The sequence below is a fragment of the Eptatretus burgeri genome, chromosome 2 (genome assembly GCF_056783735.1).
Source record: "Eptatretus burgeri isolate ZD-2024b chromosome 2, Ebu_testis_v1, whole genome shotgun sequence".
Taxonomy (NCBI): Eukaryota; Metazoa; Chordata; class Myxini; order Myxiniformes; family Myxinidae; genus Eptatretus; species Eptatretus burgeri.
In genome coordinates, this window is record NC_140962.1 from 136,772,985 (window position 1) to 136,799,187 (window position 26,203).

General features: G+C 43.8%; 1 protein-coding gene across 3 annotated transcripts; it reads left to right on the forward strand.

The window, feature by feature from the left end:
• The first annotated feature begins 91 nt into the window (after nt 1–91).
• On the forward strand, nt 92–26,051 carry LOC147033237 (serine protease HTRA2, mitochondrial-like). 3 transcript variants are annotated; one of them, XM_085871392.1, is made up of 9 exons: nt 92–458; nt 1,077–1,346; nt 1,466–1,670; nt 1,791–1,985; nt 5,940–5,972; nt 6,340–6,448; nt 6,554–6,614; nt 16,018–16,113; nt 25,895–26,051. In XM_085871392.1, the coding sequence occupies exons 1-9, from the start codon at nt 211–213 to the stop codon at nt 26,034–26,036; spliced, it is 1,359 nt and encodes a 452-aa protein (XP_085727518.1). In that variant the 5' UTR covers nt 92–210; the 3' UTR covers nt 26,037–26,051. The 3 variants fall into 3 exon arrangements, with proteins under 3 accessions (XP_085727518.1, XP_085727519.1, XP_085727520.1); XM_085871393.1 differs by having other exon boundaries at nt 25,898–26,051; XM_085871394.1 differs by lacking the exon at nt 25,895–26,051 and adding an exon at nt 22,647–22,779 and having other exon boundaries at nt 93–458.
• The last annotated feature ends 152 nt before the right edge of the window (nt 26,052–26,203 follow it).

The window sequence follows — 26,203 nt, forward strand, 5'->3', positions numbered from 1 at the left end:
GTAATGTTGAGGTAATAGGTAAAGTCAGAAGCGAATGTAAGAAGAATTCTACGTTCGCTTCTAGGCTTTGCCTATTCCACATTATGTTTACGTATTTTGAACGATGACGTGCCAGGTGCGATGTACAGTGCAGTGTTTCCATTGATAAATGTCAACGCAGAAAACTAGTCGCGGTTTCCCTGTCCCCGATTCGCCTTGTGCAGGTTCGCGATGTCGCGGTTTCCCTGTCCCCGATTCGCCTTGTGCAGGTACGCGATGTCGAGGTTCCGCGTGTTGTCCGTATCCTTGTGTTCCACAAGCCGCTTCACCTCCACGGGTAATGGACGCACAATACGTCATCTTGCTGCCGCAACCCGTGTGCTTCCGTGTCCGTCTTGCGCCCCTGATAGACAACAGGAACGTCGGATTATCGCTGGGAAGACGAGGGAATGGGAGGACGCAGGTCGTGACCATGGCCGGTGAGTATCTCCCGCATGTTTTTTTTTTTAACATTGTAAAAGCCCTTTTGGATATCATGAGAAAAGTGCTGGAAAGGTGTTAAAAGGTGCGTGTGACGTCACGTGCTATTTATTATTATTATTATTATTATTCATGGCGCGGGTCCCGACGTGTTCGCCGCCCTCGTGTGCGCACTGTACACACAAATAATGTCATCGGCGGAGGATTCCCACTGAGACCGCACCTCTCCTTTAGCCGCCCCCAGCAAGCAACGGCGTCCTGACGTCGTCACACATGTTTAACTTTCACTCGGGCGCATGTGGAATGACGTCAGCCGTTTGGCGTGACGTCAGAACGCGATGCACGTGATTTTCACAGATGTCCAGTTGAGGGAAAAGGGTGCACCCTGGAAACCAAGGGTGGTTTGTGTTCTGTAATTTCAACAAGTCATGAACATCATGACAACAAAAGGTTGTGTGTGTGTGTGTGTGTGTGTGTGTGTGTGTGTGTGTGTGTGTGTGTGTGTGTGTGTGTGTGTGTGTGTGTGTGTGTGTGTGTGTGTGTGTGTTGCGTGTGTTGCGTGCGATTCACACATTTCACACAACGGTATAACATTACCCTCACCCCTTTGTTGGCAGACACCACATGTGGGTTTCACTGCTCGGGAGTGGACTTGGATTGGGAATTGGCCTCGGCTTGCTTCTTCGCCGTGACCCGGTGGGTCTTGCTGCTGATCGAGGATCTGGGAATGACCAGACCAGATGGCTTCGTCACCTGCTCCCGCTGGCTAACTGCGCCGTTTTTGCACCTCCCATGGACCCTGATTCACCTCGATATCGCTTCAACTTTCTGGCAGATGTCGTGGAAAAAGCAGCACCGGCAGTTGTCTTCATTGAGATTCTTGGGAGGCAGGTTTGGGCCGGTCGCAAAATGAGAGGATGTTAAGAGAGTAACTGGGCTTCATGAGAAAGTTGTGTTATTCTTGTAGGAAGTTTCTTGTTTTTCTTTGTACGCACTTTCGCTCCAGACATCCGCTAACCCAGCAGCAAATCACTGTATCGACCGGGTCCGGTTTCATCGTTTCTTCTGATGGCCTGATTGTCACAAATGCCCATGTTGTGGCGGGACGTCGTGCTGTTCGTGTGCATCTGGCTGAAGGGCGTAAGTGCACGGCCTATCTGGTGGCAGTGGACCAGGCCACAGATATTGCCACACTACGCATCAACGCCAAGGTAATAATGTTTGATCTCATTCACCGTGGCATGTCCTTTGTGTTGAACAGAACTCAACAAGCAGATAAGTTTGAGTCCTTTTGTAGTTCCCTGCCTCAAATCGCTCTCACCTTGCCCTAGCCACCATTACCCGTGTTGCGTTTGGGTGACTCGGCAGCCGTACGTCCAGGAGAGTTTGTGGTGGCTATGGGCAGCCCTTTCACTCTGACGAACACAGTCACATCTGGAGTCGTGAGCTCCTCCCACCGTCCCTCCCACCAGCTCGGTATTTCCAGCAAAGACCTCGACTACATCCAAACAGATGCTGCCATTCATGTATGTATGTATTTATATATCGTACGGTATTTTTTATATGGAAACTCTTGGTATTACAACAAAATCTGATGGGGGAATGGACCCTGCACTCTCTTTAACACTCAGTACTCTAGTCAAATTTATCTTCCCTGTTCCCCACCTTGGCTCCATTATTGATGAGCTTCATTGAGCAACAAATAAAAATAGATAACTTTGCCGAGCTTTAATGGAAACCCATTTTTATTAATCTTTCCAGATTCTGCAGTATTTTAGCCTACAATTGTTTAGCCGTGGTTGTCGCAAAATATGAATCACTGAACACTCATCTCCAGAAAGTCGCTGCTTGTTGCACATATTTCAAGTATATTGCAAGCGGAGCATAAACATTCCGAAAACATAACAGCTTAACTCTTCGGTTGACAAGTTTTACAATTGGTAATCAATAGGTTTGGTTGAAGTGAGATAGGAAATGTAATTTATTTTACAAAGTTTGCATAATTTTTTTTTTAAGGGTGTAGTTAAACAGAAAGGAGCGTAGTGCTGACCCGATTTGTATGAAAGCAAGAGACGGACGAGATCTTCAATCTCACCGCACAAGTTCTGCAACACATCAGTTGGAATGTTGTTGATGGATATCGACGTGTTTACATACAAGATGGGTAGTGGTCAAAATTTTTGCTTTGTTACCTCTGCCACCCAAGGTGGACGGATGTTTTGTTTTCACCCGTCTGTCTGTTTGTTTATCTGTGAACAGGATATCTCAAAGTTGTGGATGGATTTGGACGAAATTTGTTGGGCAGGTTGGGTGTGTGACAAGGGAGAAGTGATTCAAGTTTGGTGAAATTTCGAATCCGAATCTGAATTTTTTAAAGTGATTCTTCATTATTGAGTGATTGGGCTAAAACCGATTTATAGCACAATATCTCAAAAAGTTATGGACGGATTCTGGCGAAACTTGGTAGACAGGCTGGGTGTGTGACAAGGATGAATCGATTCGATTTCGGTGAAGATCTGAATCTGGATCCAGATAGTAAAAAAAAATTTTTAACCGATTCTTCACCATTGAGAGATGGGGCCATAAACTATGTTTAGCATGATATCCAAAAACGTCATGGATGAGGTATGCCAAAAGTAGGTGGCAAATTTGCACGCGTTCATTCAAAGTGTGCGCTTGTTGTGCCCCCCCCCCTTTAAACAAGGCCATTAAAATGAGCTCCGTCTGACCAGCCAATCATCTGTTCATGCACTTGTGTGTCGGTGATGTTTCAAAAACAATTGAACATTTAACTTTCCATATTTCAGATATTCCTCATACCACCCAAAAGCCAGGGGACTGATAATATCAAGCTCCTTGTTTAATTCAAATACTGTTTGCCGGAAGATCAACTCAGAAACCACAAGCAAACAGATCAATTTTAAAAGAAACTGATTTATTTTAATGAACAATAAATAAGAATGGGGGAAGTAATAATGAGAAATGTGCACTTGCATCAACACAAACGTACTCACTCACTGCTAATCCTTAAACAGATACTCAAGGGTAGAAGAGAAATAAAACTGAGATGATCCCTTCGGTGTGTCACTTGGATTGGCACCCAGCACGGAGAGCCCAAGGTGACGGGTCACGTCGTTCGGTTGAATCCCCTGGGCAAGATTAACTTTGTGACCAGGACGTTTTGCAGAGCTCTGAAAACCTCCTGTTACAAGTTGCTCAATGTGTGTCGGTTGTATCTGCAACTGATACTTCCACCTCGAAGCAAATTTTTTCCGAACCGGATCCGGTGTGCTTTACCGTTATATTTTCGTCCCTGTGTTGCTGTTTGTCCAATTTTCCATGTTAAATCCTACCTTGTGCTGTATGTACATTGTACAGTAAACCCTTGAATATGGTGGTTTTGACCAAATCACTGGCAACCTCTTTATGTACTGGTTTAGTTATTGTGGAACTTGATTTCGACCAACCGGGGTGTTTTGAGAGGAGTTGCGAGTCATCGATTTGCGTCCACCAGCCGGCCCTGTTGTTGGCACCCAACCCGTCCTTGCGCTGGTCCTTTAGTTCTGTTGCATCCTGTACTGTTCTGTGTTCTAGCTCTTCCACGAACCTCAAATTTGTATACAAAAAGCAAAATAACTACAACGGCACTCTTCGACGTCGCGACGTATGCCTCCGCTCACATTATTACATCATTATTAATACATACTAGAACCAAGTTTGATTTCAATCCCTTCAGCTATTCTCAAGTATCACATTTTTACATGACCTGACATGACCTTTAAACTCTTGATGGCAAAATCTAATCAGTTCATCTTTGCATCATAATATATTCTTGTCCCAATTTTGGTCAAAATCCCATCACCGGTTCACAAGTTAGCGTGGTAACAGAATTTTACAAACAGGACTTCTGACCTTTGACCTCTTGGCCCCATAATCAAATTGGTTCATCTTTGCATCATTATACATACTGGAATTAAGTTTCACTTGGATCCCTTCAGCTGTTAAGTTATCGTGGGAAGGAAAACCGATCATTGATGGATGGACGGCCAAAAACATGTCGGTGGAGGCAAAAAAAAAAAAAAACTCTGGAGCACTTTTGAATCTCCTTCCTTGCAGCACGTCCCAAACTAGTCCAGCAAACCATCTGTCCACATCAACTAATGGAGCTCTGTTATCCACTCTTCCTCAATGGACCATACAAAACCATCTGTCCTGATTGGAGGAGCTTGTGTCAGTCCAGAAGTTTTTGAAACCGTTGGTCCAGAACTCGCAACTTCTAAATGTAACAATCTTGATTGGTCCAGCAGGCTGACCACTCTCGCCCGTCCCCTCAATAGGCCACGCTCTTGCATTGGAATCATCCAATCAGGATGTGGCCGAGGGTTCGGTGATGCCACGGGTTCCAACTACTGTGAAGAACATGGAAAATCTAATAAATATAATTTTTTGTCTGTGTTTGTTTATATGTTTGCGTTTTTTGCAAAGACCACTGGGCTGGCAACCACATTTGGCACACAGACCGACCCAGGGATTGTGCTAAGCATATTTTCATCCACCACCTCATAGTGTGGGAATCAAATGGCCCAAAGTGGCTTATTTCATGACTTTGCTCACACATTGATTGGTCTATATACCTGAAACCATTACATTTGCTTAGTAGGGATCTTAAGTGACTAGAGACGACCATTTGTCTCTTTCTTGGTGTGTGCACTACTGAAATATGAGACATTAATAAAATGATGATGGGTGTGGTTTTTAATTTTTTTAAAGCATAAAATACAATAACCTGCTAAAAATGATACTATGATGAAATCGACCATTCCCTGCACCCTACGCTCGTGACCTCAAAACCTGTACCGTGCACCTGCACAGAGTTATTGACATGTGCATGCAAAACAAACAAATGTACAAATGTCCGTTGCTACGCTGTACATGTCAAAAATACAGCCTTCCGTGTGGTGCTGCGTGTGGTTGCAGACAAGAGTGCCTCAACAATAACCCCATTGTTTGATTAGGAAGAATCCGATGAAGACGAAGGCCGCAGCTATATATATACACATTATGGTGGAGGGAATTGGTGTAAAAACTGTGATTTCGTTTCCTCCAGATACTGGCAGGATTATCCAAATCAAAAAGACTGAACATTATTTACAATATGAATATTGTGGTGCGGTGCAGTTTTGCAACAAACGATGGCATCAACACTTGTTAATTCTTTCCGTTTGTAAAACAATAGAACAATAGCAGGGAAACAATAAAATAATCAGGGAAATGATGGACATGTGAAAGTGAAATTACAAAGGGATGAGAGGGATAACAAGCTGCTATCGAAACATTCCATCTCTGGCGATGCTATTTGGGGTAATTGACGGGATTGCGAATCTGAACACAATAGGAAACATGCAACTAGTGTAATGAAAATATCCCTTCCCCGGTGATGACACATTCATAATCCCTTTCCTTTCTTGCACCATTCCCAGGTAGGAAATTCTGGAGGTCCTCTGATTAATCTGGTAAGTTTTACTTTATTGCACTGGAATATTTTCAAACACTTCTTCGACGTCTGATGTGATTTTGAAAGTGCTGCATTGTTAACTACCATGTCACATATTTGATGAGAACCTTCACATGACGACCACAGAAGCAATACGAGTATTTTAAATATGGAATTTCGTTTTACAAGCACAAGAGCCATGATTTTTGTATGTGAAGACTCACATGCTGAACTCCGGCAACTGTTGCATTGTCCGTTTCCTTTTGACTTTCTTGAAGCTCCTCATTCTCTTACATTGTCGAGATGCACAGTTTGTAATCTTGACAAAGCAGCAGTTATAAGCACTCTGTGTTCTTTCGGAGGCTGTGTAAGACTGTCATTTCCAGGATGGCGAGGTAATTGGAGTGAACTCCATGAAAGTGACGGCTGGGATCTCCTTCGCGATCCCGTCTAACCGCGTTAAACAATTCCTGGAGGATACCAAGGACATGAAAAGTAAGTCATGGAGGCATTTTTGAACATTTCTTGTTCCAGGAAGTTTCAAATCTTTAAATCCTCTGTTTGTCTCTTCTCCATGATTTGTTTGTTGATATCTTGCAGAGGAACCTGTTCCCAGTGTACGGAGATACATTGGCGTTACAATGTTGACCCTCACTCCCAGGTAAATAATTTTCATGCATTGTCCTCTATCTATTTTGCCAGCGACTTCAACAGTGTACTCTGATTTATTGGCTCGCTACATATGTGTGCAGGATTACGGGGAAGTGCATTGAAAAGAAGGGGTTAGAAGATAGACATTGCATATACTAGCGGGCACTCCCATGCGGGAGTACTCTTCTCGGTCGGTGGACAATGTGCTGCGATAGTCTTGGAAATGCACTTTATAATTGTCATTTTTGAAAGAAATTTTATTGATCACAACATACAAGAAGATAAAGGACGATTATTTTTAATACTGGCTACCACGAAAGGTAGCGCTATTTCCACCACGTCAAATTTCGGTGACATCCACGTTTGCTCCATTAAAGTAAAGATAAAAGGGATTGAGCCACAAGATAAACTAAAAACATGGGATGGCTTGTGTGGCACTCCGGTCCGAATAAATAAATAAACGCATTTTAGTGGAGGGGGGAAGGCAGGCAGGTAATAAGTAAGGGAGTAGAAATAAGGCCATAAAGTGTGTAGCATTTGCATATGCCATTCAAAACCCTGGGCTGATTACATAATGTGACGTCCACGGGACTTGAACAGTCCCGCCAACGTAGAATGAGCCGAAACGATGGAGGCGGTTTATTTATTTATAACCCAAACATGGCGGTTCTAATCGCTCTACCGCAAACGGGACGAGGAAGGTGGCACGAGTCACTTTTCACTGAGTTGATGATGTTTATTCGTTTTTACTATTAACCAGAAATAACAAGACTCTGCAAGAAAAGGGATCCGGGGCGATTCGACGGGATGGTGTGGGATCGGGCGTGGGGAAAAACACAGACAATTCCAATGAATATACAGATCTCAAACCCTCTAAGGCGCCAAGTACGCACACACACACACACACACACACACACACACACACACACACACACACACACACACACACACACACACACACACACACACACACACACACACACACACACACACACACACACACACAGTAGCTATTTCTGGTGGTCAGGCTGGACCGTGGTGTGGACGCAACTGTCCCTGTCCCTGATCGGCGTCGGACGAGCTGGCCTTGCTCTCGTCAGGGGGGCAGGAGAAACTGTGGTGCTGTCGACCTACTGGTCTTGGCCCAAGTCCGTTCACAGCCGCCAGGGAACCAGTTCTGGCGCCAAGTTGCGAGCAGGAGAGGGAGGCAGGTCCGCCCGCCGTTCGACCCCGTACTCCGAGTCAGCAGAACCCCAGAGCCAACCAATCTGAGGCACGAGGCTCAGCAAGGCTCCAAGACACTATGAAGAACACGATCGAATCAGCACAACAACAAGGACGCTCTCCGCGCAACAGCCTCCACACCAAAAAAACACGATCTTTTTGTCCCGATCTTCTTCCTCTTCCTTTTCGACCCCGAACAGAACCTTTTTATCCTCCTGTCCTCGTCACTTCCAATCGAGCCGTTTATTGGCCCACCGCCGTCGCCTTCTGCCAATCGTGATCACGGGGCGGAGCCATCCGCTGCACTGTCCTGTGACGTCACGGCCAGTCTCCAGAGAATACCAAAAAGGGTTTACGCAGACACACTTACCCTATCCCGTGTCCCTATCTAATTACGTGACAATTATCATTTCCCCCCTTGAAGAAATGAACATTTACTAGACAACTTATCACCACTGAATTGCTACTTATTACATGGAGATCTTGGTAAACTCGAACAGCATGGCATACCTAATTAAACATCCTAATTACCCTTTGAATGCATACCCCCCCCCTCAAACGTAACAATACTTTCACAGCAGAAAGCTCAGGGTTTGTTCCACTGGCTTTTTCAACTACTACAGTTCAGCTTTCATCAGCAAACCTGAGGAACATTGAGAAACATTTGGGCATAATTGAATGATTAATGGTTGAGAAAGCTGTTGGAACAAACCGTGAGGTGTCGTTATAATGAATTTTATCAACTGAAAGGCTAAGAGTATGTTAATCGCTATAGGAAGTGAGGCATGGCTGACTTTTCGGGCGTTAGCCCTTCATCAGACTTAAAAACTGCTTCCACTCTTCATGAAGACAAGTATTTCATTGTGAGCTGTCTGCTGTAGAGGTGTCGGTGAGATTTTGTGAAAAACGATGATAAACTGTAAGTGCACTCGGTGGTGTGCATACCTCTGCCAGGCTGATTAGTTCATGTTTCGTATCCCACTGAAAGGCCGGATCTGGATTCGAACCTGAACCAACATTTAATCGGCTTGTTCGAGTCACCTAACCAACTCATTCACAATGTTTTGAGATGTAGCGTGATGTATCATTTTTGGCCCGATCTCTCGATGGTAAAGAATCACTTGAAAAAATTTAAAGCAACCAGATATTCACCAAAATCGAATCAAATCTTCCTACACACACACACACACACACACACACACACACACACACACACACACACACACACACACACACACACACACACACACACACACACACACACACACACACACACACACACACACACACACACACACACACACACACACACACACACACATACACACATACACACACACACACATACACACATACACACATACACACATACACACATACACACATACACACATACACACATACACACATACACACATACACACATACACACATACACACATACACACATACACACATACACACATACACACATACACACATACACACATACACACACACACACAATCTGTCTGTCCTCAACTTTGAGATATCCTGCACACAAACGAACAAGAAAGACATCGTGCAGAGCAGGACACTTGAGAAATCCCGAAAACAAATTTGACCATTAAAATAGGAGGTGGTTGAATGAATTCAGTGACCTGATATGTAAGTCCTCTTCTCAATTTCAAGTCAATCAGCTGAAAATTTATTTCAGAAATTTGACGAAGTTGTTGACATTTGGCGATGAGACCTTTTTTTACCTCAAAATCAATCGGAGTTCTTGCTTATGACCAACTCTACGATTTTGTGAAGATTGCTTGAAAAGTGACCTGTAGGCAATTGTCGATGTCAGACGGACAGAATCACAGATCAGACAAACCAATACACTCTCTGACCTCGGCATTCGAGGGGGATACTTTTTCTGAAAAATGCCCCAAACGTTGAATCCACAAATGTCGGGGCATTGTTTCAATGGGAACATGGGGGATAGGTTCCCGGCAGTTTGCGATTCCTCAAGGAATTTTTTTTTTTTAATCCCGCAAATACGTGAATTACAGGGCCTCGAATGTAAGTCAGAAAAACTACGAATATGCCAGCGAAAAACCATGAAGGCAAAAAAAAAACCCGCAAATGCGCAAAGCACATGGCCGCGAATGTTGAAGCGGGTCACATGATATAAACCGCGAATCATGGAACGTGAATGGCAGGGTCTGACAGTACTTGCGTATCTTTGATTTTGCAAGAAACAGACAACCAACCAAACATGGGTGAAAACATTACCTCCATCCATCGCAGGTGGCTGAGGTAATAATTCGCTGCATAAGAGAGTACCAGAGTGTGAACCCCGAATGAGTTGACTTATACTACGGGGATTTTGGGACGTTCTCCCGTGGAAACATTTTAAATTTCAGATGCAATTCCTTCATGATCCTGCACATTGGCACTTTTTACAATTGAAATACGAGTCATAACTTTTTCTGGACCCTAACGATATTTTAACCAAATCATACAGTAAAATGAACTTGCTTTCTTTGGCTTACCTTCAAAGTTATCTGGGATAGGCTTAGCCTGTCATCCTTCTGAGGTCAGCAAAATGAGTACCAGTGTACTGGATGAGGGGCACAGCTGTGCTTCCAAGAAATGATAGCTGCCCCGTATGCAAGAACAAAACCGATCTTAAAATGGGTTACGTACATGGAAATGGAGGTGGGGGGGGGCAGTGATCCAAAAATAGATTATACTAATGACATTAGCTTGGTCCACATGTTTGAGTATGGTAACACATCACTCTTGTGTTAGATATCTGTAGAGGTAATTCATCTTGTCAAATGTGCACTGAGGAGGCAGTGAGCATTCATTAGAGCAAAATAGGGCAAGAGTATTATGTAAAACCTCCTGCAACAGACGAGGCCAGGTGGAGGACTTGTGGCATTGAACAACAAAACAGAGCTATGTGCTTTCCAAATGCCACATCCATTTGGCCAGCAGACGGCAAGCCATGATGGCAAAGTAAGCTGTGGAGCCCTGGAGAAGAACGGGATGGCCAAAAAGGCAGCACCGCCCACTGGAAGCGGGTGGCCAACGAGAGGGTGCCACCATGCATGAGGACGATCCTTAAGGTGGAAAGGACTGTGACCACACATGCCCATGGCAGTTGAGCATTGGCGACAGAGGAAGAGAGTGCTCTCTCTGTCTCTGGCTCTCATCACCATTCCTCTTCACCATCGCAACCTGAGCCATACCTTGTAGAATTGTCATTCATCAGCTACAACAAGCTCGTGCCAGCCTCAAATCCTCGACTGTTCAGTTCCCCTTCGTTGTGCGAGTCCCGTATTTGGCACCAAATCTAGGGTTAGGCCTTATGTACAAGATAAATAACATTGCGTGTTCCTTTCATTAACCTCCGCCATCGAAGATCGGATGTTACTGTTTTCACCCCTTTCTGTTTGTTTGTTTGTTTGTGAACAGTATTACGGAAAAACTCCTCGACGGATTTCGACGAAAAATGGTGGGGGGGGGTAGGTATGGTCCAAGGATCATGCCATTAGATTTTTGGACTTGGTCCCCCCCCAAAAAAAAATTGGTACCCCCCCCCAAAAAAAATTGTTTGAGAAAAAAACATTTTTTTTGCATTTCTTCATGTTTTAAGTGATTTCCAACCCCCCCAAAAAATTGAGAAAAATTTTTTTTTTTGCATTTCTACATGTTTTAAGTGATTTCCAACCCCCCACCCCCCAAAAAAAATTGTTCGAGAAAAAAAAAATTTTTGCAACTTTTTTTTCAACAAAATTTCGATTTCTTTTTTTTGCATTTCTACATGTTTTAAGTGATTTCCAACACTCCCCTCCCCCCAAAAAAAATGTTGGAGAAAAGAACTATAACTCTGTCAGCACTGTTGACATCATATTTAATGAATAAGATATAAGGTTCACTTGAGTGACCCAGCAGTATTGGCGGCAGAGGTTTTGCACTCTCCCGAGTGCTCCCCCTCTAGTTAACCTCCGCCATCTTCGAAGATGGATGGAGGTTACTGTTTTCACCCCTTTCTGTTTGTTTGTTTGTTATCTTGCCAAAACGAAGTTTTTGCAAGATATGTTAGTCAGCTTGTATGTTATTTTTAATTTTTTATTTTTTTGTCTGTAATCACGCATAAAAAATTCAGCAGAGCACAGTTATCATTGGAAATTTTTGGAGCTTCGCATATCAGAGGCCTATAGAGGTCCCTTTCAGTGCACAAAATTTTGAAGGTCAAAGGTCAAGGTCACTTTGTCGCAAATCAGGGGAGTCGACGAAACCCTTATTTTTTGAGTAATTTTGATCGGATCGTCTTCAAACTTCATGGGAATATAATTCATGGTCTGGTGCTCAGCTGATTAATTTTTGGTGGCGATTGGCCTTGACCTTCATATGTTTTATTTTTTTATTTTTGTCTGTAATCACGTATAAATCACTGCAGAGCACAGTTATCATTGGAAATTTTTGTAACTTCGCATATCAGAGGCCTATAGAGGTCCCTTTCAGCGCATAAAATTTTGAAGGTCAAGGTCACTTTGTCGCAAATCAGGGAAGTCGACGAACCCCTTATTTTTTGAGTAATTTTAATCGAATCGTCTCCAATCTTTATGGGAATGTAGTATATGGCCTGGCACTCAGCTGATTAGTTTTTGTTGGTGTTTGGCCTTGACCTTCATGGTTAGCGCCTGAGGTCAAACATATTTGACCCCAAGGTCAAATTTTCAAGTTTTAGGAATCATATCGTGTGGTACCTCAAATTGAACACCTCGATGAGTGCTTTCTAGATATGTCAAGCTTGAGACATTATGACGTCATTTGGTGACGTTATGAGGCAAACACATTTTTCATGGTTACGCTGTAGAACGATTCTCGTCGGGAGATATTCCTCAAGGAGTCGCTCCTGGTGGGTAGCAGCTCTGTTCACCTCAGTGTGACCTTAAAGAAGTCACACGTGGTCACCTTTTGGCAAGATACGGGTCACCCTGTGGGTGACTGGTTTATTTGTTTGTTTGTTTGTTTGTTTGTGAACAGTATTAAGGAAAAACTCCTCGACGGATTTCGACGAAACTTGGTGGGGGGGGGGTTAGGTATGGTCCAAGGATCATGCCATTAAATTTTGGACTTGGTCCCCCCCCCCCAAAAAAAATTGTTAGAGAAAAAATTTTTTTTTTGCATTTCTACATGTTTTAAGTGATTTCCAACCCCTCCCCCCCAAAAAAAATTGTTCGAGGAAAAAAAAAAATTTTGCAACTTTTTTTTCAACAAAATTTCGATTTCTTTTTTTTTTTGCATTTTTACATGTTTTAAGTTTTTTCCAACCCCCCCCCCCCCAAAAAAAATGTTGGAGAAAAGAACTATAACTGTCAGCACTGTTGACATCATATTTAATGAATAAGATATAAGGTTCACTTGAGTGACCCAGCAGTATTGGCGGCGGAGGTTTTGCACTCTCCCGAGTGCTCCCCCTCTCGTTCTGATCTGCGACTGTTGGCCGCCGGATGTGTGCCGTTATGACTTGCGAATCTTCCATTTCGCAAGTGCATTGGTTGGTCTGGTCTGTTTCAATCACCTACAGGTCACAATTTTAAACTGATCTTCACAAAACTTCACCAAATGGTAGTTCATCATAGGCAAGAAGCCTACTGAGGTCAAAAGGTCAACATAGCCAAAGGTCAACAACTTTGTCAAATTTCTAAAATCCTCAATTTTCATCCGGTTGACTTTAAATTTGAAGAGAATTTGCATATCAGGTCACTGAATCCAACCACCTATTATTTTTAAGGTCAAATTTGTTTTAGGGATTTCGCAAGTATCATGCTATGCATGATGTCGTTCTTGTTTGTTTGTTGTCCTGTCCTCCCTTTTCCCTGAATACTTTGTAAATAAGCCCCCTTTAATGAATAAATAATTCTTTCCCACCTTTTGCCTCCCACCACGTTTCATCACCAGGTTCAGTTTTTATTGGAACAATCCTTGGGGAATCATAATATATTGCAAATGAATACAGTGACTTAAAAGATCGTTTCAGAATTTATGGAGGCCTTTATCAGACCTCTGGCTCAGTCCTTCTGTGTTAATGGACCCTCTGACATGACTATCATGGGAGATAAAGAAATCAGGAAGAGCTTAGACCAATTCCATTAAAAATCAACATTATAAATAAATAGTTACATTGGTAGGCCTTCATCAATCTGAAAATAAAATACGAATTATCCACAAACATAGAAACACCTGATAAATACAAACATGTTTTGCAAGTGGAGGCACCATTATAATTCAAAAATACAGAAAACTTACTGCGTGCATGGCAACACATCCATCATATTCTCCCAGGGTCCTTTACCACACCCCTAGTTGGGATGCTCGGGTCCTAGCCCGTACAATTAACCTCACTACTTACTAAGCTGCGAGGATGCCAACCAGGCTGAGAGCACTTGGACGCTGACCTTTCCAAATAGCCCCACTCCTTGCCAGGCCATAAAAGGCAAACTGGTGCAAGCCCATTAAATAATTATCTGAGGGACAGACGTTTAATTTACAAAACCCCACTGTTGAACCAAAATAAAATAATGAACAATGGCTAGGATACAGTACTTGGACAGTCGTACAAAGATGGGAAAAAAACAAAAACGCACAACAAATGAAGTTTGATATTGTTACGAATTTGGAAATCTATCGCACACAACATACAGGTCCTATGGATTAGTTATATCGGTAAGTATGTGTTTTATAGATAGGGTTCCGTCCCTTGTCTAAAGGGTAAATCAATGCAAATGCGCTGCGATTTATTTCAATAGTTAGGAGTTTTACCAAGATTCTGCAAAAGAAGAACAACCCTCCCCTGCAAAGAACAACCCTCCTCCGCAAGGAACAACCCTCCTCTGCAAAATAACGCTTCAGAGAACAACACTTCCTCCCTCCGTGCGCTCAGTAGGTGAAAGGGGAATCCCCACCCACCGAGGCGCTGGGGAGTGTACAAGTGCGGGAGGGGAGTCGCGCAGCGCCGGAGAGTATAAAAGTCGGAACAGAGGATCCTCAGAGAGAGATTTTTCGAAGAGAAGTCCACAAAGGTCTGGAGAAGGAGGAGAGATTTCTTCACCGCCCTCGTCGCCTCAGCCCTGGTCCTCGTCATCATCTACCGCCTCCTCCTCCGAAGGATCGCGAGCGTGGGCGACGACCTCGATCTACCTCAGTTGGGTTCGGCTGCGCTGGTCCGTCCTACGGTGCCCGGAGCTTCGGGAAGAAGGGGACGTCCAGCCGCGCGTTCGCGGCCAGGTAGCCAGCTACCACTGATCTTCAGCCCGACTGTCCTCCGGGCTGGAGATCCAAATAAAGACAATTTGGGGTCCACTTCTGTCCGTGTGTGTGTCTGTGTGTGGGCCCGTCTTTAAGTAGTAAAATTGTATAAGTGCTTTGAGCTGTATATATATTTGCATTGCCTTGCTTTATTTGGTATAAATCTGCTCTTCTGTGTTCCCTAGTCCCCCATTATTGCATTGTGAATAAATATCCCCATTTGTTGAATGTTCTCAGTTTGTCGTGTCCATTCCTGCATTGACTGAGCGCGTCGCGTGTGTTGGAAACTTGCGGGGCCGTTGTGCCGCAGTAACGGGATAATTGGACCGATGGAACTTGGCGATTAAAACCGCTTGGGATCGCACATGGAACGAGCTCGGCAAGCGGCTCGGTTTCATACAAGTTCCGTCAAGGGTGTGAAGACTCGGTAGATCGCCACGTGGTCTCTGGGTATGTTGAGATTTGGCGAATAACCCTGTACCACGTGGTGGAAATATTGACGCTTCACTGTCCACAACAAAGGACCCGTATTCTCCGGAGTTTTCTAGAGAAGTACGATCTGAATTCTGGACGATCGGTCGAGCCGACTCTACTGCTCCATCTAGTGGTCGTGCTTGCGGCCGACGTCCCGGCCCCGTAACAATATTACCTTCGAGCAGGTACCCATGGAAACTCCGTGCAATTGAAAATATAACTTCAACAATATGCAAGGAATAGTTGCTTGATTAAATCAACTCCTCCCACCCCCAAGTCCTCAGCTCTGATCCAGAAGATTTGCATAAACACAGGGGTAACCGACAAGTTGGAAAGCACACTTTTGTACTAATTGAGCTTTATTGCATGCCATTTCAAAGTTTACTAATCGCAGTGATTTCATTGTTATTATCCATTAACAGCCTGATTCAGGAGCTGAGAATGAGAGATCCCAATTTCCCAGAGGTCTCCCAGGGAATCCTGATCTACCGGGTCACCCAGCACTCACCTGCCTACACGTAAGTCTTTCTCTTTGCCAAAATATCTGACACATCCCTGGAAATGACTTCTCTTGAGGTTACACGCCACTTACTGACGTAGAAAATTCAAATTTAGTGTTAAATTACTTTGTGTGCAGAATGAAAATTCAACACAATCAGAAAAGACATGAAAACAGGCTCGAACAAAAAAAAATTGAGCAAAAATTTTCATCGCATTTATCTCGAATTTGATATTTTTCATCGTAATTTCATCACAACTTTAGCAGGAAGAGGACTGTACTTCAAATTTGGCACACATCATCTTCAAACTATTTCATATGTCCTGAATTAAAATAAATGAGATATGTGATGCTTTTTTTTTTTTAAGGAATATTTTCATTTGATGAGGTAATGCTAATTTAGAAAAACATAAGACTGCCTGTCCAGATGCTCACCTGGATCAGAAGCAAGTCACTCAAACTCCCCCCCCCCCCCGGCAGACCTCCTTAGCCCCTGAATTTTTTTGATGCCATGAACAAACTGAGGTACATCATGCATGATGAAGGTTGTGGTCAAGTTTCATCGAAATTGTGTGTGTAGTTTCAGAGAAGAGCAAATACCAATTTTAGGGGGGGTCAACCCCCCCCCCCTCCCATTGAGTTCTTTAATGAGCACAGATTTTAATATGGTCGATACACTTTTGTCCATCACTGGTGATGAAGGTTGTCAAGTTTCATCAAAATTGTGTGTAGTTTTGGAGGAGAGAACAAATACCTATTGGGGTCCAACCCCCCCCTCCATAAACCCCCTTAATGAGCATAGATTTTGATGCAGTCAATACACCTTTGTTAGGCATCAGATATGAAGCTTATGACCAAGTTTCATCAAAATCATGTGGTTCAAGCGATTAATGACTGAAGTGTTTAGAGACTGACTGACACCTTCGGACACTGCTCAATCGCACAAGCTCCCCGGAACGACGTTCCAGGTGAGCTAAAAATGAATGTTTCAAGGCTATTTCTCTGAAATAAACTCAGACTGGATCCCATTTTCCGGCCTTTAACATTTAACCAAGACATCTTCTCACAAACTACTTGACCAATATGGACCAAATTTGGTACGATACATCAAGGTCTCATGGGGTTGTGCTTCCCATCCGGATGTGCCCACTTTGAGGGGTTTTTTTTTGGGGGGGGGGGGGTTCCTTGTGTTTACTTTTTCTCGTGCGGTTAGTTTTTATGCCTCTGCTGACGAATTCGCCGGAGACATTATTGTTTCGGGTTGTCCATCCGTCCGTCCATGCTAATTTTGTGTTTTCTCTGCAACTGCTTATCCAATTGACACAATTTTCACCCGTCGGTGTGACGACATTTAGAATGTTTTTATGATAATTATGACATACTAGTAGTAAAGCCCGGCATTGCTCGGGCTAGCAATATAGCCCGGCGTTGCCCAGGCTTTCTTGCAAATTTCCTGAATAGCGGTTAGGGTTAGGGTTATGGTTCGCTGTTAGGGTTAGGGTTAGTGTTAGGGTAGCTAACCCTAACACTAACCCTAACACTAACCCTAACACTAACCCAAACCCTAACCCAAACCCTAACCTTAACCCTAACCTTAACCCTAACCTTAACCCTAACCTTAACCCTAACCTTAACCCTAACCCTTATCCTAACACTAACCCTAACCCTTATCCTAACACTAACCCTAACCCTTACCCTAACACTAACCCTAACCCTTACCCTAACCCTTACCCTAACACTAACCCTAACCATAACCCTAACAGCTTGGCGTAGCGGAGGTAAACAGCGCCCGGGGCAAAGTGGAAATTTGCGTCCCCCGTAGGCCTTAAACTTGAGTGGATTTGAATGGAAAATCCCATAAGGGATATCGATTTATCGATTTTTTTTTTTTCGAATATCGGAAGTGTTGTGGAAAAAATTTATAGCCAATGACCTAAGTTGGACCAAAAGCCATAATCGTACCGAATTTGAATGGAATCCGTTGGAGTTTGTGAAAATGCATCAAAACGAATTTGAGGGGCTTCTTTAGGAAGACAATAATATCATTAGTATATGTGCCAAAGCTTGTTTCATTTCATGCAGTAACAAAAATCTGATGGTGGAACAAAGAAAGGGGCGTGCCGAAATATAAATATAGATGTCACGTGGTGTAACAGCCACGTTGGAAAAAAAGGAAAATTTTTGGACCCATCTCCAAAGCTGCTCCGTGGGAAAAAAATTTGAAACTTGGCAATTGTGACGTACTCCCCCATAGGAAATGTTGTTCGGCAGGTACCCCCCCCTTTTTTAAGTGGGCAGAGGCATATCTGGTAATGTCTTGCCAAAGAGTGCCCTTTTCATTTCAGTTATTTAGTTTGCATTAGGAGAGTAAAGTCACTCACATTTGCATTAGGAGAGTAAAGACTGGGAAAATACCAGTCAGTCCCCCACAGGGCTATTTTTTTTCAAATTGTGCAGCTGCATCTGTGGCTGAATATTTTTTTCCAACCACGTGGTGGTGTTCACGGCAATGTCTGGCTGCAAGCACCGCATCCCTGCCGCACGTTCACAAATTATTCCCACATGCTCGACAGGATAATTAATGAATGCAAGTGCCGTCTTTGATTGATGTTAAACCGTTGTCCCGTCTGCCAGCATTACTTGGTGGACGTCAAAGATCCTTCAAGAAGAGTAGGCGAGCTATTGCTAGCACCCTGGCCAAATCCAAAATTCCTATCCGAACTACTGCTTGGAAGGCAATGACAAACCACCCAACATAACCTTTGCCAAGAAACTGCTTCCGCAGCACCAATGCTCTGTTACAGAGTATGGTACATCAGAATCAGAAATACATGCTGGTAGTTCAGGAAATGCCATGCAAGCCTGGTGTTGGCTTAGTGGTTAGGGTGGCAGCTTGGGATCCTAGGGTCCTGAGTTCAAGCCCCGTTGGGCCGCTAAATTAATACACCAGGGGGTTGACTCAGCCTGTCATCCTTCCGAGGTCCAAATATTTTAAAACGATATTTTAACCAAATCATACAGTAAAATGAACTTGCTTTCTTTGGCTTACCTTCAAAGTTATCTGGGATAGGCTTAGCCTGTCATCCTTCCGAGGTCGGCAAAATGAGTACCAGTGCCCTGGTAAGGGGGACACAGCATCAGCGGCATAGCCACGTCCAACCAATGATGCAACCAGCAGCCACAGGCTGCACTCAATAGAGAGGGAGGATATGCCACATACTTAACATGCATCCCCTAAATTTGAACAAAATTTCATGTTATGAAAAACTTAATGTATTTCTTTGAGTCGAAGTAGAATGCAAATTTGATGCGTGATGCTACAAAAATTTGTCATGAAGTGTGACGAGAGAAAAAAAAAAACAGTTTTGTAAGGAACAAGTCCGTTTCTTACTTGAATGGAATTTTATTTCTCTCGAACTATATATATATATATATATATATATATATATATATATATATATATATATATATATATATATATATATATATATATATATATATATATATGATATATACGTATGAGAGAGATATGTATATATATATATATATATATATATATATATATATATATATATATATATATATATATATATTGTTGTGGTTACCAAATTCGCAAACCACCATTCAGGTCCCTTAGGTGAGGTATCTCAGCAAGTATATGTGTAGTTAGGCCCAAACCCGTTGTCTAGTGGGAATACATGTCATTTATGCGTGCTGCGACTCTTCAGGATAGCCGTTTTTCTTTTACTATCTTTATTTTGGACCAACCGCCATGATTACCACCACAACCACAACATCAACCACCAACCACAACGCCGCTTCACCACAACCGCCACGACCTTCACGTCACACCTCGCAACCGTAGCATCGCCACCGTTCTTGCCCCGCTGTGGGTACCGGTGTTGGATTCGTGCAGAGCGCGCGTCGAACAGCGTGTACAAAATCACGGATTTTGTGCTTCAAAAACGGATCAAAAACGACACACGCCCACTTTTTGCCGTCCAATCGGTGAGCGAGGGGCGATTTGGCCCCGCCTCCAGAACGATCGATATATGCAAATTTGTGGATCAAAAAGCCTTCACGCCCACTTTTTCTCGGGCCAATGGGGAGCGAGGTGAAAGGTCAAAGGCGAAGCTACGGGGGGATAAAAGGACCGTGTTCGTCAGTCAGAGAAGAGAGTGGAAGTCTGGAGCCCGAAGCCTGCAGTAGCTGGAGAAGCTGAAGAGAGTCGGAACGGAGGGGACGAGTGTGGAAGTCTGGAGCCCGAAGCCTGCAGTAGCTGGAGAAGCTGAAGAGAGTCGAACGAGGAGAGCCCAAAGAAGAGTCCAGGGTGGAGAGTCCAGAGGCGGAGAGGCGGCAGCGGCGAAGGCAGACGAGGGGGTGCTCGCGACGGTGCCGGGAGCTGCACGCCCGAGGAAGGCCGGCAGCGCGACCTGGCCGAGGTGGAGACGCACACCAGGGATAATAAAGATCCTCTATACCCCGAGCATCAGCAACCCCCTCCTGTTTCCCCCCGCGCTGAGATAGTGCGACCAAGGGGGCCCCGTTCCCACCCCCTACCGGACACCGTCCACGAGGCCCGCGGGTTGCGGCGCCATCGCCGCTCCGCGTCTCTTCACCAGACGGGTAGGCGCGACCCGGTCTCGGCCTCAGGCCCGCCTCATCCTTGAGGGTATTTCTTTTCCTTGGTTTTGGGTATGTGTTGTCGGCGCCGTCTGTGAAGTAGAATTGTATAAGTGTTGCCGTGTGCTCGGTAGTCGGTATTAGCTCTGCATTGTTTTCGCTTTTATATTTGCTTTTTGTGTAAATGGAATTGTGTTTTCTTTTTTTCTGTGTGCATTTGGTGGAATTGTATTTGTGTGCTTCCCGTGTGCCGCGAATAAATGTGCTTTATTGTTGAACTGTTCTCCCGCTTCGCTTCGTCTTTTCCCCCATTGAACCCTCATCTTGCTTCACGTAAAGGGTTGGTAGTGGGCTGAATACGCCCGATAATTAATCGAACCGTCGAGGTCGACGATAACACCGCTCGGTTATTCTGATAGTACGGAACGGGTCGCTTAAGTGGCCCGTGTCCGAAGTCGACCTGCGGCGAGGTGCGATCGCCCGGTCTACCCTCCGCGTGGGTACTTAGGTAGGTCGAATTTGGCGAGCAACCCTATCCCACGCGGGGGCTGATTGGCTCGATCGCGGTGAGACCGAAAGGTCCACCCGTGACTGGTTCCCGGCGTTAGTCCGAGAGGGTCACGACTGGATTGTCCGTCCGGTGGGCGACGTGCCGCGATTCGAGTTACGTGGCCGTTCGCACGCCGGCGGGCGCGAAAACCGCAACAATATATATGTATGATATATATATGTATGATATATATATATATATATATATATATATATGTATGATATATATATATATATATATATATATATGTATGATATATATATATATATATATATATATATATATGTATGATATATATATATATATATATATATATGTATGATATATATATATATATATATATATATATATATATATATATGTATGATATATATATATATATGTATGATATATATATATATGTATGATATATATATGTATGATATATGTATGATATATATATATATATATATATATATATGTATGATATATATATATGTATGATATATATATATATGTATGATATATATATATATATATATATATATATATATATATATATATATATATATATATATATATATATATATATATATATATATATATATATATATATATATAGCCTGGTGTTGGAGCAGTGGTTAGGGCAGCGGCTTGGGATCCAAGAGGTCCTGAGTTCAAGCCCCGTTGGGCCACTGAATTAATACACCAGGGGGTTGACTCAGCCTGTCATCCTTCCGAGGTCGGCGAAATGAGTACCAGTATACTGGGCCGGTGTGTACCCCGGTTAAAATAGGTGTACCATATCCCTGTGTCGTAAGAGGCGACCAGGGTTGCGTCAGGAAGAGCATCCGGCGTAAAACATTGGCCAAATCACTATGCGGATCATATGGATGATCCGCTGTGGCGACCCCGAACGGGAGCAGCCGAAAGAAGAAGAAGAAGATGTATGATATATATATATATATATGTATTATATATATATATATATATATATATATATATATATATATATATATGTATGATATATATATGTATGATATATATATATATATATATATATATATGTATGATATATATATATATATATGTATGATATATATATATATGTATGATATATATATATATGTATGATATATATATATATATGTATGATATATATATATATGTATGATATATATATATGTATGATATATATATATATATATATATATATATATATATATATATATGTATGATATATATATATATATATGTATGTATGCATGATAACTCATTTTTTCTGCGAATTCCCCTGGTATATCGCAGTAATAATATATGAATCCTTCAGTTCATCGCGTGTCGCTGTCTTGAGTGTTTCGCTTGTGAACTTCAAATATTTTCTACGTTTTTTCTCCAAGCCCTACGATGCTGCCAAAACACCCTGCACCTTCTAAGGCTTCTGGCAAGGAACCGAAGCGCCAGAGGAAGGTCCTGACGCTCCAGGAGAAGGTTAAGCTGCTAGATATGCTTCAGTGAGGAAAAAGGTTTGCCGCGGTTATATATATCTCATATCTCATAAAGTGGGGGTTGACTGAATATATATATATATATATATATATATATATATATATATATATATATATATATATATATATATATATATATATATATATATATAATATGCATGAGATATATCGATATTAATATTTCGGCACGCCCCTTTCTTTGTTCCACCATCAGATTTTTGTTACTACATGAAATGAAACAAGATTTGGCACATATACTAATGATATTATTGTCTTCCTTAAGAGGCCCCTCAAAATTCGTTTTGATGCATTTTCACAAACTCCAACGGATTCCATTCAAATTCGGTACGATTATGGCTTTTGGTCCAACTTAGGTCATTGGCTATAAATTTTTTCCATATCACTTCCGATATTCGAAAAAATCGATATCCCTTATGGGATTTTCCATTCAAATCCACTCAAGTTTAAGGCCTACGGGGGATGCAAATTTCCACTTTGCCCCGGGCACTGTTTACCTCCGCTATGCTAAGCTGTTAGGGTTTGGGTTAGTGTTAGGGTTAGCTACACTAACACTAACCGTAACCCTAACAGCTAACCCTAACAGCTAACCCTAATCCTAACCCTAAACGCTAACCCTAACCGTTAACCCCTAACAGCTATTCAGGAAATTTCCAAGAAAGCCCGGGCAACACCGGGCTTTATTGCTCGCCCGAACAACGCCGGGCATTACTACTCGTGTGTGTGTATGTGTGTGTGTGTGTGTGTGTGTGTGTGTGTGTGTGTGTGTGTGTGTGTGTGTGTGTGTGTGTGTGTGTGTGTTTGTGTGTGTGTGTGTGTGTGTGTGTATATGTATGTATATATGTATATATATATATATATATATATATATATATATATATATATATATATATATATATATACATATGTGTATATATATTGTTACGGATTCGCGCCCGCCGGCGTGCGAACGGCCACGTAACTCGAATCGCGGCACGTCGCCCACCGGACGGACAATCCAGTCGTGACCCTCTCGGACTAACGCCGGGAACCAGTCACGGGTGGACCTTTCGGTCTCACCGCGATCGAGCCAATCGGCCCCCGCGTGGGATAGGGTTGCTCGCCAAATTCGACCTACCTAAGTACCCACACGGAGGGTAGACCGGGCGATCGCACCTCGCCGCAGGTCGACTTCGGACACGGGCCACTTAAGCGACCTGTTCCGTACTATCGGGATAACCGAGCGGTGTTATTCGTCGGCCTCGACGGTTCGATTAATTATCGGGCGTCTTAGCCCAGGACCAACCCTTTACGTGAAGCAAGATGGGGATTCAATGAAAGAAATGACGAAGCGAAGCGGGAAAACGGTTCAACATAAAGCACATTTATTCGCGATGAACGGAAAGCACACATATACAATTCCACCAAAAGCACATGTAAAAGGAAAAGAAACACAATGCAATTTTACACAAAAAGCAAATGTAAAAGCGGAGACACAATGCAGAGCTATCCGACTACCGAGCACACGGCAACACTTATACAATTCTACTTCACAGACGGCGCCGACAACACATACCCAAAACCAAGAAAAAGAACACCCTCAAGGATGAGGCGGGCCTGGGGCCGAGACCGGGTCGGGCCTACCCGTCTGATGATGAGGCGCGAAGTGGCGATGGTGCCCCAACTCCGCGGGCCTCGCGGACAGTGTCTGGTAGGGGGTGGGAAAAGGGGCCCCCTTTTGTCGCACTATCTCAGCGCGGGGGGAAACAGGAGGGGGTTGCTGATGCTCGGGGAAAGGAGGATTTTTATTCTGTCTCGGGTCCCGCGACGAGCGTCTCCACCTCGACCAGGTCGCGCCGTCGGCCTCCCGCCTTCAGCTCCCGGCACCGACGCGAGCACCCCCTCGTCCGTCTTCGCCGCCGCCACCTCTCCACAGCTCCGCCGACAACTCGTTCCAACGCACAGCTCGTTCCAACGCGCAACTTCCTTCCAGCTCCACCGACGACTCTCTTGAACTCCGAACTCACTCTTTCCAACGCACACACTTTTTCTGACGAACGCAGCCGCTTATATAAGCCCCGTGGCTTCGCCTTTGACCCCCTGCCTTCGACCTTTCACCTCGCTCCCCATTGGCCCGAGAAAAAGTGGGCGTGAATGCTTTTTGATCCATGAATTTGCATATAGCGACCGCCCTCCAACGCCCTGGAGGCGGGGCCAAATTGCCCCTCGCTCACCGATTGGACGGAACAAAAATGGGCGTGAGTCGTTTTTGATCCGTTTTTCTGCGGAAAGTCCGTGATGTTTTGTACACGCTGTTCGGTGCGCGCCCTGCACGAGTCCAATACCGGTACCCACAAGCGGCGCAAGAACGGTGGCGATGCGACGGTTGCGAGGTGTGACGGTAAAGGTCGTGGCTGTTGTGGTGAAGCGGCGTTGTGGTGGGTGGTTGATGTTGTGATGACTGTTGAGACGTGGTTGGTGGTGGTAATAATGGCGGTTGGTCCAAAATAAAGATAGTAAAAGAAAAACGGCTATCCTGAAGAGTCGCAGCACGCATGAATGACATTTATTCCCTCTAGACAACGGGTTTGGGCCTAACTACACATATACTTACCGAGATACCTCACCTAAGGGACCTGAATGGTGGTTTGCGAATTTGGTCAACCACAACAATATATATATATATATATATATATATATATATATATATATATATATATATATATATATATATATATATATATATATATATATATATATATTGTTACGGCTGTGGAAATTTGCAGAGCACCATATAGGACCTTAGATCAGTGATGTAGATAAGTCTGTGTTCTGATAGATTTCCCCACCGATGTCTAAGGGAATTATTAGTGTAACGGCTGTGAATCTTCAGTTAGCCGTTTTTCTTTTACTATCTTTATTTTGGACTAACCGCTTCACAACCACCACCTCCACCACCAACATCGCTCTCATCAACAACTTCACAACAACCACCGCCACCACCAACACCTTCTCCACCACCGCCTTCACACAACCACCTTAACCACAAGCGCCCAACCACACCACCCTCACGACCACCACAAAACGCCAGCCACGCGACCATTACAATGACCAACGTAACCACCACCACGTTTCCACCCCAGCAGGGTTGCGAGAAGTCTGGCATTCGTCGGGAGAGAATGGACGACGGCCTCACCCCTCTCCCCCCCCCCCAACGAAAAACACTTGTGGAAGAGACGTGGGAAGGAAGAAAAAGAATGTCAGTTATCATACCAAAAGAGGTGAGCCGAACTCTCCTGGAATTTTCCCCCGCGCCGAGAAGGGGGGGGGGAGGCGCCGTGGTTATAAAAGAGCGCGCTGAACGCGCAGTCGAGGTCTGCAGGTCGTAGTCCATCGCTCTCTCGACCTGGGTCGCTCTCTCTACCTGGGCCGCTCTCTCTACCTGGGTCGCT